Source organism: Perca flavescens, chromosome 6 (genome assembly GCF_004354835.1).
Source record: "Perca flavescens isolate YP-PL-M2 chromosome 6, PFLA_1.0, whole genome shotgun sequence".
Classification (NCBI taxonomy): domain Eukaryota; kingdom Metazoa; phylum Chordata; class Actinopteri; order Perciformes; family Percidae; genus Perca; species Perca flavescens.
This window is the reverse complement of record NC_041336.1, coordinates 22,347,948-22,366,269: the sequence shown is the minus strand read 5'-3', so window position 1 is coordinate 22,366,269 and position 18,322 is coordinate 22,347,948. Positions and strand designations below refer to the sequence as shown.

Here is an 18,322-nt window from a genome sequence, read left to right as displayed (position 1 = left end):
TGGTACGATACACACAGACATCGTAGCTTCAGCGAGACGTCATCCATGAGACATTGAAATGTTTAGTCTTTCTAATTACGTATTTTCACAGTCTTATACTTGGTATACTTTGGTTGAAAAATAATGTTTTAAATTGACAAACATCATATTTGTAATCCATGGCTCAATTCAAACGGGATCAAAAAATTATTATCTCTCCATTGACTCTCGTTCATATTTTTTCCGAGTTAAGGTCCCATGGACCGGAAGTAGAAGGGCGTGACTTCGGCTCTCTATTATTCTGCCAGCAGGGGGAGGTCTAAGGATGCACCAACTAGCGCCCTTTATATAGAGAGTGTGGCCAACTCAAATCCTTATATATGTCAATGCTCAAATCATGGGCGCCATATTAGATACCAACGTCAGATGACTCTACAGTGTAACCCTATGGGGCGAATATGCTATCTTGAAATAAATTGCTTATTTTCACCATAAACAGGCATATACGTTTGTCAATATGTAAAAGGCCCTTACGGAAATATTCCAGTGTATATATTTTTTTTCTATATCGTAAATGGGCCTCAAAAAATGCCCAATGTAGTGAGTGACCACGTCGCCTAATAAGTCTCTGAGCAGTGTTTCTAATGTCCGCTAGCATACAGGCTAACTATAGCTAGCTTTGTGTGTAACGTAACAAAAACCCACCCATCTCAGTGAAGCTCAATATTTAATTCAATAAAATTATGGTACAAAAGGAGCACTAACGCCACAGGTCTTATGTTGACAACGTGGACGCAGATATAGGAAACTCCAAAGGCAGTCGTAATATTTACCTAGCAGGCTAGGCTAACGCTGTTGTGCTAACGTTAGCAAACATCGGCGTAGCGTTAGCTAGCTGTCTAAACTTGTGAAAAGCCGAACAACATCCCCGTCCAAGCTATGTTTCACTTTCCCTCCAATATTATTATGAACATAATAAAGACACCTGGATTCAGTCGAGACCAAAAGCCCTATGACTATGGCAAGATCACAAGCATTTACGTACATGGAGGGCTAGCAAAAAAGCTAACGCTAGCATAAAGCTAACGATGGTATTACTATATTTGTCCTATGTAATTTGTTATCATATCGAAGAGAGAAATTGACATTTACCTCACAATAATGAACAGTTCCCATACTTTTCTTTTTGGTTCACGGGGGGACTTGTGAAATCTTTTGCTGCTTCCCTGTCTTTCATAAATACGCAACAGTTGGGCATTCTTTCAGTGATTTATGTCATTTTTTAAATAACTTATTAAATGTTTCCACTATTCCCTGCAATGGGATTCAATGGGAATCAGATGAATGTTGGTATCAAACATGGAGTCCACGAAACCCGTGTCCACCTTGGAACCAATTGCATAGCTCAGAACATTCGATTCCCTAGTTGGCCACACTCTCTATATAAAGGGCGCTAGCACCAATACCTCGCATGAGGTATGTCAATGTCAAAAGTGAAACCTTGCATAATAAATGTGCATTCTGTCCTCAGAATAGAAAGGTGCTATGATGATGTACAGTGCTCTGGCATTTACGTCGATGATCATGTGTATGGCAACATGGAGGTATGTACATTTTTCTTCATTCCTTTATTATTTCTTTACATGAGAGAAGAGAGTGAGTTAATCTTATTTCCTATACAGACTGACTGTGATGAAGCAATATATGCCAATATGTAACATTTGAGGAACAGCTCCATCTAATGTGGGTCAAGAAAGTTGTAAAAAAAAAAATGTGTCAGCAAAGCAATATAAATCTTTAGCCAAATAATCACAAACTCACTACAGGAATGTTCAATTATAATTATTACTTAGGTAGCTATCTTTGAAGTAAAAAAATAAATTCTACAAAGGGAGGTAGAAAGATCGATAAAGAATTCTCAAAGGAGGCTGGCTTGCAGGGCCAGGCCAGCTCAGCAGCGTCTTTGATTGGTGCTCCGCCAGACACTTCAAGTGAAAAGGGACTGTACTAAAATTATTGGGGAGGAGGGAGAAAGGGGGTCTACATTCCCTGTTAAATTTGTTTTATAAGCAAGCCCTCACCATAAGTATTACTATTTTCTTTAGACCTCCCGCCCAATATCTTAAAATAATACATTTATGACAAACGTGGATGTTGATAATAAAGACATTCTACTTTTAGATGAATGAATAAAGCTGCCTTTTACATTTAAGGAGACATGACCAGTTGAGTCTTAATGAACGTAATGGTTAGCCACAAGCTCTGTTACTCTGTAGCACTGTTTTGATGGGTGTCATGGCCTCTGCTTAACTTGTCCCTCTCTGTCAGTGTGTGGCTAGGACTGATTACTCAAACAGAGTCAGGTGTGCCAGACCTGAGTGGAGCTTCACCAGATGTCTCCTATTCTGCAATCAAGACTGCCTACAAGACCTCTGCACTTCTACACTCAGGATACATTTACACGTGGCCGGCTATTTTCATAAACGGACATTTCAACTGCTTCGTTTTCAAAAATAACATTGTGCACACCTGTCAGTTTTCAGAAAAGTGTTTGTTTACACGAACCCGTGTATATATGCTGTTAAGAGCATGCCAAACCTTTAGGTGGCAGTGTAACGAGAATCTCAAGCTCACGTTAGCCAATCAGAATCTTGAAAATAGCAACAACAGCAACGAATCACTTCCTCTTTCTCTCGGAGGCAGCTGTCAGTACCCGATCCGTTCCACCCATTGACATATATACAATGGACCAATAGACCCCGTTGCTCTTGACGGAGACCAGTGAAAGCTATTAGAAGCACTTTTCCGGTGATCACTTGCTTTACTGCGCAGCCTCCAACTGACAGAGACAACGTAAATGTGATGTGAGCAACGTTTCTGAAAGTTGTAAGTCTTCTGGTAGCTGTGACAAGAGAAATCTCAATCATTTCCAATTTTACAGAGACGCAGAGTGTAGGTATATGTAAGGAGATAACATAAGCACAGACTAATTATTGCTAACTAACATGCTAGTTAACATTAGTAATTAAACCTAAACAGCTAATGTAAGTCGAAACTGCCTGCGAGCTTCTCCTGTACTGTACGGTAATTCCTCTACTGTGCGACAGTAAGTCACTTGGTTATGACACAATCGTTAGCTTATTTTTACAAAAACGTCTGCTACGGAGCTATAACGTGAGGTACAAGTTAATGGAGCCTTTTATACATTGTCGTGTTTCTTTATAAATAAACAATGGACAAATAGAGTCTTTAAACGCTTCAGATGTAAAGTTATTCGCAGTCAAGTGACGTAAAAAAAAAATGGCGGTCAGTGTAATGCTAACAGGAGGGGATCGCTTCGTAGCAACAAAATGGCGCCATTGGAGGTTCGCGTTCTGAAGCGAAGCTTACCCCCTTGGTTCCACCTGCACAAACCGTTCTGCGCATGCGCAAGATGTTCACGCATGCGCAGATGATAATCCCGTTTTACGACCTGCCCGATCTGTTCCACGCTAGCCTTCACCCAAGCTAACGTTAGTTTAGCTAACAGCTAATTCGGCTAACCGCTAGCCGACAAATAACGCATGCGCAGAACGGATCGTGCAGGCAGAACGGACAGCTAGATTCAGTCTAAAATAACGTTAAGTCAAACATAATGGCATGTATATAAGTATTGTATGTATAAGTATTGAGTGATTGTATTTTAAATGAGCACAAGTAAAGCAGAACTGACGTAACAGCTGTTATATATGTTAACGTTTGTTTTGAAGTTTTATTTTGAGGGTCTTTTAAAAGTTTGCATGCTGTCTCAGCTAGCGGTTAGCCGAATTAGCTGTTAGCTAAACTAACGTTAGCTTAACTGTGGAGGTTGACGGATGGCAGACCGCTACAATCAGCTAACGGTTAGCCAAATGAACTGTTAGCTAAAGTAACGTTAGCTTCCCAGTGGAGGCTAGCGGCAGACCGCTATAATCACCTAGCGGTCCGCCCAAATTAGCTATTAGCTAAACTAACGTGAATGAGCTATTAGCTAAACTAACGTGAATGAGCTATTAGCTAAACTAACGTAAGCTTCCCGGTGGAGGCTAGTGTGGGAACAGATCGGGTAGTGTCGTAAATCATCGTACCACAGCGCATGCGCAAGATGTTTGCGCATGCGCAGAACGGATTGTGCAGTTGGAACGGATCGGGTACTGACAGCAGCTCTTCTCGGCTGCCTAAACCTCAGTTTTTCTCAGTTTACATGCAAACAAAGTTTTCCAAAAATCTCCACTCTGGCTGGAGTTTTTAGAAAGAATCGTTTTCAGAGGCAAATTCTCTGTTTGCGTGTAAAGGAAGGGCACAAACGAAGGGAAATGTCTCAGTTTTTCAAAATAACCATGTACGTGCAAACAGGGTATAACGCTGCCTGAAGGTTGCTCAAACTGTGTCAGTTCGCAGTTCCTGCCTCAACACAGTACATTTTTGAACTCTTTCCTAGCTGTGTTGTTCCACACCACCCTGGCACACATCACTCCTGGCTACTCCCTGTCTGGACTCCCAACTTCAGTTCCCCACCTTTTGGATCTAGTTCCCTCCCTGCTCGCAATATTCAAGTTTGTAATAATTCTTCTTTCAAACCGTGTCTAGTGCTTTGGTTTTCTAGCTCTGGCGTAGCAATAGGTATGGCAATGCAAGACTATCAGCTTTGAGACTGCTGACGGACTAACTTTGGTTGCCCCTCTCGGATAAAAATTTTTAAATGACAGTTATATGAAATGGATAAGACGACGACCTGTATCGCGACACAGTGTGTTTCAAAATGTAACAGGATGTGACAAATATTGACTAGAAAATGAAAACACAACCTAACTGCTGATGTGGGATGTGACAGGATTATAAAGTTAGTTAGTCCAGATCAGTTTGGACTGAAGGAATTAAGCTTGTGTGCAGAACTGAATAGAACTAACCGGGGATTTCCACTGGATGAGTAACGGCTGCTGACCGGCTCCGCTGCGTGCCGGTTGCGTGCTCCGCCGTCCGTCAATACCCACCGGGTCGGATTTGTTGCGGAACGGCTGCGGCCGTGACTGACAGCTGTAGTCACGAGGACCCAACGAGATCTCACGAATTCAGGTAGAATTGAACCACAAAACCAACAACAGTTTGTTTCCATTCAGAGGATGGAAGAGGGGAAACGACTCAGTGCTGTGTTTTCAAGGTGTAGTGCAGGGAAATATGATCCGCCATGAGCACGGTGTATTTTATTTTGAAAATTAACCGGATATTTATTTTGTTTCTGTGCTCCACTTCCTGTCCCGCACTATCTGCCGTGTGCTGAATTGCTGCGGATCTCTCCGTCGTCCGTCAAAAATAGAAGCTCTGCGTATCTGCTCCGGAGGGCTGCGGACTGACGGAACTGGGACGGAGTATGGTAGGGACGCAGACGTTCCGCAGTCAGTGGAAATACACAGATTGACTTTAATGGAAACCTAATGACTCCGTCGACGTTCCGCAGACGTTCCGCAGCCGTTACGCATCCAGTGGAAATCCCCGGTTAGACCTTTGTAAAAAGTCCTCTCTGCTAGAGATAATGTTTAATTAGTAGCCATATCACATTAAGATCAATATGCATTAGGATAACTGACATTAGCTTCTCTTTTGACTGTGATAGGGAAAAACGGAGCCCTGAAACAGAGATAAGCAGGGCCAAATACACATGAAAGCCATCTGTTTGATGTTACTTTAATCCCTTTTTATATGATACATCACTCTCTTTCTCTTTTATACGATGCATCTCACATAATAGTCATACAGTCCCAATTTTGAGATATTAGGGGTATTGTATTTTAGCTTTTTTTAAGTCAAGAAGAGGGTCTGCTGAAGAAGCTTTTGTAAAAGATTTAATAGCATTTCCTCCCCCACCCCCCATAATACAGGGTGTATTCTGTGCCTCTGTATATTCTTATCATATTACTAAAAGTGAGTCAGAGAGCGAGAGAAAATAAAAGAGTCTCTGTTCCCAGTGTCACTGAGTAGAACTACTTGCTGTGGAGTTGTTGATGGTTGTTGAGGTAATATTAAGCCTACTGCATCTTGCCAGCGTGGACACTGCAGTTGTTGTTGTTTACTGTAAGCTGTCTCAACACAGTAGGCCAAGACAGAGACTGTCTGAGCTACTTGGAATTTCACAATTTTGGTAAGTAGTTAAATCTAAAACTTGAAAAATGTGAAAATATTACAGCAGCATGAACAATATGATCCATATGTTTATCCTAATTCTGAATATTTTTTATTATTACTGTATCATAATTGTTTGTCAACATACTTGGATTTCTTTTCTTTCACTTTCAGTCACTGAATACAGAAAAGGAAGGAAAAAGAGAATAAAGTCAGATCACATAATGTAATTAAAGCTGTAGTGCGTAGTTTCTGCCACCCTGTGAGGAATTCTAAGTAATGACAACAAAACTGTCCATGACCGCAAACTGTATTGTAATTGGCATGCAAGTAAGTAATTGACATGTATTTGTATTAGGCTTTTCATAGACATGAATCTCAAGATTCTTTACAGGGTTACAAAACAACATACTTGTGGCCTTGCACATCATTTTTTACCCCACTTCATTTTGCTTTTCTTTTTATTTAAACACCACAGCGTATTACACCACAAAAATCTCAGAGAAATATGGACACAAAGATAATGATATTCTGTCTGCTTGTGGCAGGTAACACAATTGGTCACCTCTTTGTTTCCTATCTCATCCATTCATACACCCCACTTACACAACGTGTCAAAGAGACCTGCTTCAGCTCATTTCTTTCTTTGTTACTTCCTCTTTCAGCTATTATCAGCCCTGTGTTTACTGAAGAATGGAGGGCCAGTGTTGTAAAAGAACTTGACGCCCTGGTCACATCCTGTGTTGTGGTACCCTGTTCATTCACCCATCCTAAAGAGAAGCTGCCCACCTCCAGACTCAGAGGGATCTGGCATCTTTCAACTGATAAAAACAAACGCATCTATTACGAGGATAGCATGCAGGTCTTGGAAAACTTTAGCGTCCGCACAAAGTTGGTGGGACATCTGGGTCAGAACAACTGCTCTTTAGAAATGACTAACATTAAAGATCATGACAACGGCCCTTTCTGTTTCCGGATCGAACTAGAACGAAAAAAGGACTCTTTCTCCTTTGTGAAGAGTTGTGTCGAGTTCAGAATGCTCTGCATGTCACAGACTTTCCAAAATGTCATAAATCTATACTGATTTTCTATGTTACAATAATTATCTGCTTTTCCTTTTTTTTCATTGATAGGTGATCCTCCGAATCCTACACTGAGTCACCTAAAGACGTCCACTCAAGATCGACCCTACACTAATTTCGTCAGACGAGACGAGACTAAATATGTTCGTACAAATGCAAAGAGGAGGATATCCTCTTTGCATTTGTGCAATATAATACGGCTCTGTCTATTTTCAGGTACAGAAAATTATAACCACATCATCATTCCCACGGTGGCAGTGTTTGGTACAGCCGTGATCTTTGCAGTCTTCTGCATTTTCATGGTGAAAAAATACAAGTGAGTTTATTACTTACTTATATTACAGAGATTAATAAAGTAGGAATATATTTCATTAGTCTAATTCATAAGTTTGTTAAGTGCTCCTCAAAAAAAACGCTTTTTCTGTCTGCTTAAGGAAACACATAGCAGAGCTCCAAAATCAAGAAGACAGGTAAAGAGAAAAATATATCAGATCCAGTTTTTAGTGCATTACTGATTCTTTTTCTCTCATTAGAATGTGATTCATGAATTTATTTATTTATCTATTTGTCACATTTAGTGCGTGGAACAACTTCAGACTCCAGACTGTCTCGAAGGTGAGAAAACATTTTGTACATTTTAGCCCTAAAATTTCTGGAATATGTGAGAGCAGGGGGGTAGCCTACAGGTTGTCAAGGATTGCATTTTAAAAGAGCAATAAACAGCTGAAATTATTTTAGGCCATTCTGATTAAAGGCAAAATTAATTTATTTATGGATTTTTATCTTACAATTTGGTGACTAGTTCTGTAATGTATCAATCGTAACCTTTACACACCAATGCTTCATTGATCTTGCATATCTCTGCAGAAGTAAGACGTTTATTCTTCTTTACGGTACGATCTATGCTTCTATCTTTATGTGAAATGGCAATGCCTTATTTTCTGTTCTTTTTAAATTAGGAGGAGAATCTAAAAGTGAGAACTGAAAAAAAAGAACTTCACTTAAATATGTGAAACCTCCCAGTTTGCTTTATTTGTTGTGATGTCCTCACAGTTGAACCATTTAAAAAAAAAACATTTAAAGATGCAACAATACATTTATAGCCACAAGGGGGTAGAAGAAATTCATGAAATTCAAAAATAAGCTTCTGCACACACAGTTTCAGCAGACACAGAGCAAAATAAATGTCTTTTGCACACAATTTAGAACTGGTATTTCATATGATATTATCTGGTATTGATAAATGTTTTCTTATTATTCATCTGTCTCTATTTTGACGACATTGTGATTAATAATAAATCCAAATATAGTTGTAATTAAACCTTTTAGTGCTAACTACTTATTATTTCATGTTTTGTTAAAAAACATATTAATTGGAAATCACATGTTGTTTGTAATAATCAGCTTAAGTATGCTATGCACAGATCATATTAAGCATGGGGGGGAGAGTAATGTCCTTTGGGTAGTGGTCAGTGTTACATGCACATATTGGATATTAGTAACTCTATGTCCCAAGTGAACCTTTCCATGTAGGTCAGTCAATGCAAAATTACAATGTTATCTGTGTATTGTTAACTTTTCTGATTTTTTTTTTTTGCATCAAATGTGTTGAATACATTGTTTTTAAAATCATACTGTCATAGAAAAAAAAAAAAAAAAAATGTTTATATTATTTCTTTAGTAGTGATAACTAGCCCAATGTTTTACATTTGTCATGTTTCTTTGCATGTTTAAAGCTATAGTGCGTAGTTCCTGTCTCTTTCAGGAGGAATTCTAAGTAATGATAACAAAACTGTCGGTGCATCCACATGATACAAGCCTTCCTTGATCGCACACCACCCCCACCCCTCCTCCACACAGTAGCTAGTAGCCAAAGAGTACACGGAGTATCAAAAAATACATGATGGACTCCTCAGAAGAGGTAATTATCTTAACTAGATTTTCTCCACGCGAAAGTCACCGGACGAGAACAGTTTCTGAACATAGCCATACTGACAAATACACAGAGAGCTGTGTGGAGCTGATAGTCTTAATTAGCTTTGCATCAACTCATTTGGCAATAGCTTGAATGTAATGGAAGTTGATTAATATAAAAACCATACGCACTAAAGCTTTAACTCAACATGCTTATTTTAGACAACTTGACTCACACAGGAGTGTGACTTCCTTCTGTACTCAGGACACCATTACTCCACTATATCTTTACATAGCAAATATTTGTTTCCTGCTATATAATTTTCTGATTATTGAGTACTGTCCCTTTAAGTCAAAAGGCAAATTATTTGCTTCAGGGTGTAATATGTTTGTTCGACAAGCTCATTTTCATCTAATTCACATGTTAGCTTCAGATAAACGGCATTATGTTAATGAAAAGAATAATCTACAAATATAAAGACAAAAAACAAGATATAAAATTCTGTTGACAAGCTTGAATGTTTTAGCAGCATAGTTCCCTGAAAAGCAACGTTTTGTACTGTAAACACATTGGGTTGTGAGTAAAAAATGTATTCACTGTCAACTGGCATGTAAATGTGTATTTGCGTTTGTGTTTCTCAAATGATAATTATAGCCGGTGATGACACTGTGCTGAAATATGACAAACACAAAATATAAAAACTACATTTTATCTCTACAAACCTTTGTCATTCTGTGTACTTTGACTCATGAATATACTTTTTATGAAAAGATATTTGCTGCTTACTTTCTTACTCAACCAGAGAGACACTTTTTTTAACAAGACTGTAGGTTGTTACAAACTTAACTTCCATAGAGGTTTTATCCAGAATGCCCCCTCTCAGTACTCATGCAGTCATGTCGGTCAGATGGTGGTGCTTTAAGACTAGCTGAAGTCCTGAAAGGGTGGGAGTGAAACAAGAAGAGGAAACAAACTAAATTGGGTGACAAGTGTGATGGAAAGAAAATGATTGTATTTTCCTCAACAACTAGATAGCTCAAATTGAGTCGTGTAGAAGAAAAAAGATCTCTGCCATTTTTAACCTTTAAGTGTTGTACTCTGAGAGAAAATACATTTACATAACAATCACTTTTCGGTATCATCTGATACAGCTAACTGTAGAAGAATTTGTCTTTCATTCATCAATGCCATTGCATCTTAATGTAGAGATCTTTCCAGGAAACAAAATGGGTGTTTTTATGGTAAACATTACATTTTAAATTGGGAAGTTCAGGAGCTGTGTCATAGAAAGAGACAGCGACAGCTCTTCATTTAAAAATAAAGAATGGCTAAAATTAGGTTAACAGATGCATCATTTTGTTGAGTTTGCCATACATTTTGGAGATTGCTAATTTCACTTCTGTTGTCTAATGTGGGTGCAATGTGAGTACATCAAATTCTGTGGCCAATAATTTCAATACAGTCCCTGATTTCAAACATCCCAGCCATATGTTCATTGAAAAGTTGGAATGCTTTGGAGGCTAAAGTGACGTAAACCATCTCATGGGGAACATAAAATGTGGGAGAATCTATTATTGTATATTATACAATTCAAATTTCAGAAGGTTTCAAATACCTTCTGAGGAATGACGTGAAGTGCAATTCTAAAACAGAATAACTTTTTCATTTGACTGTAACTCTTTCCTGTAGGCATTCAGTGAATACATCTTATTGTACTTACTGTATACTTTATATTATACATAGTGCAATACAGTACAGCGAAACCAAATCAATGAAATGATGATAAAGACCCAAGCTTGCAAAGCATACATACAATTTTTAACATGATGACATGTAATGCTTTGATTGTGTGTTTGTGATTGACAAATTTCCCGATGATTGATTGACGGACTGATTAATACAAACAGCTTACAAAATCCATTCATCAGCAGTGATTAACTCATCCAGAAGGATAAAATTAATTGTTCCTTTGATGACAGATGAGGTCAGGCTTTCAATCGGCCCAGCAGGTCTTTAAAATGGATGAACCTGACCATCTCTCATTCAAGGTTGGAGCTTCAACAGATAAACCAGAGGTGAGGACAGACATCCCTGTGACATTTTTTACTTTCCAGATAAAAAAAAACGGTGTGTGTGGATTCTACAGTTTAGCATTGAATTTTTTCATTTAATGTGTCATTTTCATTTGGTAAATTTTCTGTTCTGTTTTTGATTCACAGACTTTTCAACCCAAGCACATTTCCTGTCATGGGTAACTCAGCGTCCACTGGCTTCATCCTTCCTACTACCAGGAAACTGTCCTGGGGGCGCCAGAAGGAGGAAACAGTCAAGCTCGAGGACTTCTTGACACAACGCGAGGAGAATCGCTGGCGAGTTAAAGGAAAGCAGAGTTTATCTGTTGAAATGGTCCACCCCACGCGCAGAATCTGTTACGTGAACCTAGATCTCCAAGAGAGCGACAGCTTTTATCCAAACAGGGGTGAAATGCTGAACCCTGCTTATGTTGGAGATCAAGGTCCATGAATGACTGACATCACTGTGAACAATTCAGTCTACAACTCAGCCAGAAGATCCTGTCAGTTGGAATGTTTTCAGGAGTAACTGCAGAAAGCCCCAGTGATCCCGCTGCAACAGGAGAGGTCTGGCATAGAGGGCCATTTTTTTTTTTTTTTTTACCACAACACTGTTTGGTGTGATCATATGGACAGGAAGTGAGACATCTGTGCAAATTTAAAATGAGATTGGTTCCTTTTTGTGTAAAATGGAAGAAAAAGTGAAAAATGTTCCTTTTTGTGTGCATTTGGTGTGATCTAGTCAAACCGATTGGGTGTGATATAGCCAACGTAAAAATAACATTTATAGTTTCAGATAAAAATCAATTTGAGCAATTATCACACATGCAACACCTCATCACGTTGCTGTAGGCTGAATGAGCAAAGGAAATCCTGTGTTAACATCGCTGCATCTGTGAAACACATGGTGTGAAGGTAGAGTTAATGTAATTTTCTTGTTAGAAATAAAACAAAATAATAATAGATATATATCATTTGCAACGTTTATGGACTTTTCAAGGAGTTTACATGTCATTGCTTTCAGTCAGCACTTGCTGTTCAGGAATATATTTCATCTTTGTATCACATGATTGCATATCATCAATTTTACATCTTAGCACATTATTGTCAAGGTTATTTAGAAGAAATTTCTTTGAAGCAAATACAGTTCAAGAAATGTTGTTGGACAAATACATTCAACCTTCCAGCCAACACTGTTTCAGCCTCTTGATTTATTTTTTAGAGCAAAAATGGGTCCTTGCACTCCGTGGTCTAATCTGTGTTGCGTTTTATTGTTGTCTTTGTTCAGCTGAATAAGCAGACTAATTAATTCACACACATGGCTGTTTGAGGGTGAAACTCTGCTACCAATTCACATTAGACATTTTAAAACTGCCTCTTTTAAACTTAACTTAAAGAAGTGGCCAACAAGTAGTCAGCACTGTCAACATTACATTTAGACACTAATCTTGCTGCCTGCTTTCTGCTCTGCCTGTCTGTGCTTCTTGTGCGATGCCTGTGATGTTGTCTGTTTCATTAGTGTTTAGTCAGGCTAATGTCTGTTGCTTGTTACTGTCCCAGCAATGTCATGTTTGTGTATGTCTATCAAAAATGTATGTCTATGCTGTTGTGCCTTGTTTGTTATATGGTCTGAAAGTTCGGCTTGTGTGTGTGCTCCTGTTGATCTTGACAAAATGTTCTTGTCTTTATTAGGGCCCGAGCGCCGACAGCGGCGAAGGCCCTATTGAAACTGAAGGAATTATAACTTCTTTCTTTCTTTCTTTTTCTTTCTTTCTTTCTATTCTTTTTCCCGTCAAATGAATTGGCTTTTTGAGGGGCTTATCATATTCAAAAACTCACCAAATTTGGCAGTCGCATCAAGTCTGGTGAAAATTTACGTATTTTAAGGGTTTCGGGAATAGCCGCCCAAAAATGGCTCGCTAGCGCCCCCTAGAAAGTTAAAGAAATTGAGCCCCTGCAGTGCGTTTAACGTAGACTCATGAAACTTGGTACACATATGTAGCATGTCAACCTGTACAAAAAACTTCATTAGAGCCATACCCTAAACCCAACAGGAAGTCCGCCATTTTGATGTCAAAGTTCGAAATTAGTGCAATTTTGGCCATTTCCACATGTCGTACTTTAACGAACTCCTCCTAGAGATTTCATCCGATCAACTTCAAACTCGGTCTGTGCCATCTTACGAAGTTAAAGATGAAAAGTTGTTAAAAGAAAAACTTTTCGTCATAGGGCGTGGCCGTGGCGGGGTGGCCATTTTGTGTGTTTCGCGGCCGAAACAGGAAGTGGGTGTAACTCGAGTGTCCGTTGTCCAACTGGGTCGAAACTTTTCAGGATTCATAAGAGTCCAACCCTGAGGACAAATAAAGGCCGATATTTACTTAAAGTCATAGCGCACCCTAGTGGCAACAGGAAGTAGGCCTAAAAGTCAAGGTGCTATACTTTAATAAACTCCTCCTAGAGATGTCATCCGATGGACTTCAAACTTGGTCTGGACACCTTAACGATGAAAAGTTATTAAAAGAAAAACTTTTCGTAAGACGGTGTGGGCGTGGCGTGGTGGCCATTTTGAGTGTTTAGCGATGAACAAAGAAATTGTTGTAACTTGAGTGTACGTTGTCGTATCTGCCCGAAATTTCTCATGATGGACAAGGGTCCAGGCCTGAGGACACCTACAGGCCAAAATTGACTTTTGGTCATAGCGCACCCCGCTGGCAACAGGAAATGCGCCTTATATGACAAACATCATCCGATTTATATGAAACTCAGATTGTGTGGTCTACATGTGATACTGAGCCAGCCCCTATAATATGACCATGCTCACTTACTCAGGCCACGCCTCCTAACATTTGAACCGTTTAACGTATACCCTTGTGTGAGGTATCATTGAACTCAGCAGCATGGTATTATTTTTAGCTTATTTTTTTTTATATTTTTAGAGTGACCTCTTACCACCAGTCCAGGGACAGCAGATGTAAAATAGCATCTTGGCTAATTTGACATTTGTTTTATATTTTTCAGTGGGCATTGTCTCTGCTCATCATATCTGAACAAAATAAATAAAATAAGCTGAAAAAATATGTTATATAATATGTTATGAGAGTTGTCGGTCGGTGACGATGAGCTCAAGGCGTCTAGGCTTCACGAAGTGGGAAATATGCCTTACAAAAATAAAATTGGAGAAGTCATGATTACTAAAATAAATCAAATATCCAAAGAAGGAAGTGAGAGCATAAGGGTGGCACACCTTGTGACATAGCCGAGGGTCTCAGATGGATAACAAAGATAAGATTTAAAACAAAATTAAATTTATAAGAGCTGATTAGACACTTGTCCCTTTCTTATTTGTTTATGAAAATAAAACCTGAAAAGTATACAGCTTAAAGGAACACGGCGACTTATTGGGACTATCCCCCAGAGTTAGATAAGTACATAACATACCCCTCTCATCTCCATGCGTGTCGTAACTCTGTCTGACGCACTGCTACTTGGGCGGAGTGATATTACTCCAACTCCGAGCGAACTCCAGGCGAACTCTCTGCTCCTCACCACGGGGCTTCTCAGGTGTAAATCACTCCGCCCAAGTAGCAGAAGTAGCAGTGCTTCGCCTTCTGAGAATTAGTTCCCAGTATGTATACGGGTGTCGAGTGGTTCTCCCTCTCAATTAGGTGTTGGATGCGCTGGCATCTTTTTATTTATAAAGCAGTACTAGGATTACTTCCTCCTTATCTGAATGCTTACATCCTCCCAAGGTCTGCAGGGACATATCACTTGCGTTCACAGGATCTGTTTTTATTGTCAGTCCCTAAAGCCCGCACTGACTTTGGCAAAAAGGCTTTTAATTTTGCAGCACCATCTGCATGGAATCAGCTTCAGAATGAGCTACAGTTGAAGGAGTTGGTCTCACTTTATTCTTTTAATGGCTTTCTAAAAGACCTTGCAGAAAGGCAGTCTGTCTGTCATTGTTGTTAAATTGATTTAGGACCCAGATTTTCTTTATGATGACATTGGTGTTTGAATATTATGAGTGAAAGTGTGTCTATGTTTATATTTCGTTATTGTATTTGTATTTCTTGAAACCTAGCTGCTGCCACTTGCCAGGACCCTCTTGTAAAAGAGATTTGTAATCTCAAGGAGTTTTTTCCTGGTTAAATAAAGGTTTGAATGAATACGGTTAGAATATGGCTGTGTCTCATGTGACCTTGTTATTTGTACATGCTGTGACTCAGGGGTGTAGCACGAAATTCTGGGTCCCTTTAGAAAGGCATTTTCTATGGGCCTCTCCCCGCATCCACAGCTATTCATTCTAGCATCTTTTTGGGCCCTACTCACATGAGGGCCCTCAGTACTCAGTCCTCTTTTTCCCCCCAGGCCGACGCCCCTGCTGTCACTTATTGGGAGCAGTAGGTTAGATGGAGCCGGTTACCTCCAGGATCAGGGCTAAGCTAGGCTAGCAGTGGGTGCATCAGACAGAGTTACGACACGCACGGAGGTGAGAAGGGTATGTAGGGACTTATCTAACTCTGGGGGATACGCTGAATAAGCTAAAGTCCCAATAAATCAGCATGTTCCTTTAAGTGACAATAGGTCAGAGCACAAGACATGGTTAAAAAAAAAAAGATTTAAGATCCCCTCCACTTAAAAATGTTGTTATGTCCCCTAAAATGTCTGAGCTTGTATGCTTGTATACTGACCTGTATCTGTGTCACTATAGTGACAAAATCGAGTTTGCCACTAGAGAGGTGTTTTCACATTCCTCTACTAAAAGGGGAGATGTCCGTGCACTTCCCATAAAATCTGAGATTAAAATACATCCCGGACCAGTTTGATTTGGTACGTCACAGATTTGAAAGCTAATCACTGTCTAATATGCAAAAGCTCTAAAAGAAACCTGGGCGCCTAGGTAGCTCACCTGGTGGAGCGCCAGCCCATATACAGAGGCCCAGTCTCTGTATATGGGCCCAGTTTAAGCTGTCCTGTCAAAAATAAAGGCCTAAAAATGCCAAAAGAAAAAAAAAAAAAAAAAAGAAACCTCAGCTCCTCCAACCTCCAGCTCAGAGCAGACTTGTCAGTACAGCAAGAGCGTCACCCACTGCCAGAAACAAGCTAACAAGTTAACAAGCTACATAAACAAATATAAGAATGCTAACTACACTTGCCATTTGAATATGTCTGCTGATTTTCCAGAAAAAAAGACTCTGAATCTGGTTCAGACAGGACGCAAAACTATCGCCGCGGAGCTGTCCTAACTCTAGCGCTCAATGAGGGAGAAAAAGTAGATGTGCTTTCAGCCCTATTTAAAAAAGATTTTTTTTACTTCTTCTGAGTTAATATTTCTTGTAATATTAATCATAGCAGAGTATTTTTACATACTTGAAAAGGGGGACTTGATGATTAATTGACTTCCCCAATGTATGTCTAACAAAACAAAAAACGGCAGTGTATGTGTGGTGTATACAAAGTGGAATGAAAACTGGACAAGTCATCTCTCATCAGAGGGAAATGACAGCGGCACCTGATAAGTCTGAAAATATTTGTCACTTTATTTGCAGGTCTGACCCCGAGAGGACAACATGGACTTTCTCAAGTGGCCTCTGTTTTTTGTGTGCCTTTGCACATGGTTCATTTTCTACACTGTATAACAAGTTGTTACCTTTTCAGCTCACAAGAAGTCAATTTAAACAGTCAGCTATTAGTATTTTTGTTGTTTTATCATTAGTATTTTATTTTGTGCAAGTCCTTCTCACCACTGCTATCTCTTTGTTACATTTTCCTCTGCATTTTACTACAGGTTCTAAAACTGAAGGCTCATCTTGGACAATTAAGGTGCCGTCCTCAGTAAAAGGTCTCCCTGGATCCTGTGTGGTGATCCCCTGTTCGTTCAACTACCCAGATCCAGGCAGGGTGGTCACTGAATTCACTGGGATGTGGGCCGAGGGGGAACATGAGATCATCTATCACCCAGACAAGTTAACAGTGAAGCAGCAGTATCGGAGTCGGACAGAGCTGTTGGGAGACATCAGTCAGAAGAACTGTTCATTTAAGATTGATCCCCTTAAACAAAGTGACCAAGGGCCATTTTATTTCAGGATTGAAATGGCAGGCTATGAAAAGTTTTCTTACAAAGAGAACACAGTCTCCATTACAATGAGTAAGTAAAATTAACAACTTTTACCAGACTTCTGTAACCGTACAGTTCATTGATTCCTGCATTTTCTCAGAAGTCTCTTTTTAATTCCAGTGTTGCATTAGTGAAAATTGAGAAAATTCAACAATGGTTACTTTCCTGATGTTATTGACTTACTTCTTCTACATCATATGAAATATTATATTTGTGCAAACAGTCAGTAGTCCAAAGCAATAATAAGAACACGTTTTAACAGCAGTGTTTACCTTGATGGTTTATTTAAGTTGTCTTTGAAAGCTGAGTTTGTAACTATAACTTTAAACAAAGTCCTTTTGACAATACTACTGAGTTGGTAACAGCGGTCATTTAGGTTTCAATAGTCACCAACTATCTGGTTTCTCACTTCCTTAATTGTGCTATTGTAACTGCCCTCTTCTCACTTTAAATAACTTTGATCAAAACACAGTTGAAACAGTTTCATTTCTCTACAAAGATGTATGACATGGAGGCCAAATGCCCATTTTGAGAATTCCTAAATGTTCAATCCTGTTAGTTCAGTCAACATTTCTCATGATTTGGGATTTTTAAGTTTCCGTCCTTTTTCAATTTTCATTTTTAAATATCGAAGCCCATCAGGGCCAATACAACATTTCAAAATACACAACATTGCCCAGTAGACAACACGATCATCCTTACTTGTAATAGTAGCCTTATGATCTTTGCATTTGCCTATCATGATCTTTCTTGGTGTTACAGGTGTACCAAATCCCATCCTGTTCTCTGTGAAAGAGGAGGTAGTGGAAGGTGATAAGGTGTCTGCATCCTGCTCAGTGTCTCACTCCTGCCCCACCTCTCCTCCTGTCTTCACCTTGAGTCACACTGGACACACACATGTCCAACCACACCAGCTTGACGATGGCCAGTGGAGAACAACATCTACCATAAACTTTCAAGCCTTTACAGTGTACTGTAACATACCATGGAGGGTAGCACCAAACAACATCCAGAGACC

At 39.4% G+C, this 18,322-nt stretch overlaps 3 protein-coding genes across 4 annotated transcripts in view; all 3 read left to right on the top strand.

The window, feature by feature from the left end:
• Positions 1-12,324, top strand: part of LOC114556550 (uncharacterized) — a 27,294-nt gene extending 14,970 nt beyond the window's left edge. Inside the window, exons 11-15 of the mRNA XM_028579526.1 lie at positions 7,416-7,515; positions 7,634-7,669; positions 7,778-7,814; positions 11,094-11,189; positions 11,334-12,324. Of these exons, the coding sequence (XP_028435327.1) occupies positions 7,416-7,515; positions 7,634-7,669; positions 7,778-7,814; positions 11,094-11,189; positions 11,334-11,369 (305 nt within the window). The 3' untranslated portion in view covers positions 11,370-12,324. The remainder of the gene's footprint in view (positions 1-7,415; positions 7,516-7,633; positions 7,670-7,777; positions 7,815-11,093; positions 11,190-11,333) is intronic.
• Positions 5,429-7,334, top strand: LOC114556590 (myelin-associated glycoprotein-like). Of its 2 annotated transcripts, XM_028579581.1 has the most exons (5): positions 5,429-6,136; positions 6,292-6,447; positions 6,596-6,665; positions 6,783-6,979; positions 7,251-7,334. In XM_028579581.1, exons 2-5 carry the CDS (start codon positions 6,397-6,399, stop codon positions 7,272-7,274), a joined length of 342 nt encoding a protein of 113 aa, XP_028435382.1. In that variant the 5' UTR covers positions 5,429-6,136; positions 6,292-6,396; the 3' UTR covers positions 7,275-7,334. The 2 variants fall into 2 exon arrangements, with proteins under 2 accessions (XP_028435382.1, XP_028435381.1); XM_028579580.1 differs by having other exon boundaries at positions 5,429-6,447; positions 6,783-7,315.
• The window catches only part of LOC114557360 (sialic acid-binding Ig-like lectin 12), a 26,445-nt gene continuing 19,640 nt past the window's right edge, over positions 11,518-18,322 (top strand). The window contains exons 1-3 of the mRNA XM_028580789.1: positions 11,518-11,629; positions 16,975-17,334; positions 18,067-18,244. Of these exons, the coding sequence (XP_028436590.1) occupies positions 11,518-11,629; positions 16,975-17,334; positions 18,067-18,244 (650 nt within the window). The remainder of the gene's footprint in view (positions 11,630-16,974; positions 17,335-18,066; positions 18,245-18,322) is intronic.

Bases quoted from the DNA above. Each gene is read 5' to 3' on its own strand.
- LOC114556590 (XM_028579580.1), top strand. From the start codon at position 6,397: ATGACAACAAAACTGTCCATGACCGCAAACTGTATTGTAATTGGCATG. The intron at 6,448-6,595 runs GTAAGTAATTGA...TAAACACCACAG, and splicing joins GTATTGTAATTGGCATGCAA to CGTATTACACCACAAAAATC. The intron at 6,666-6,782 runs GTAACACAATTG...TTCCTCTTTCAG, and splicing joins ATTCTGTCTGCTTGTGGCAG to CTATTATCAGCCCTGTGTTT.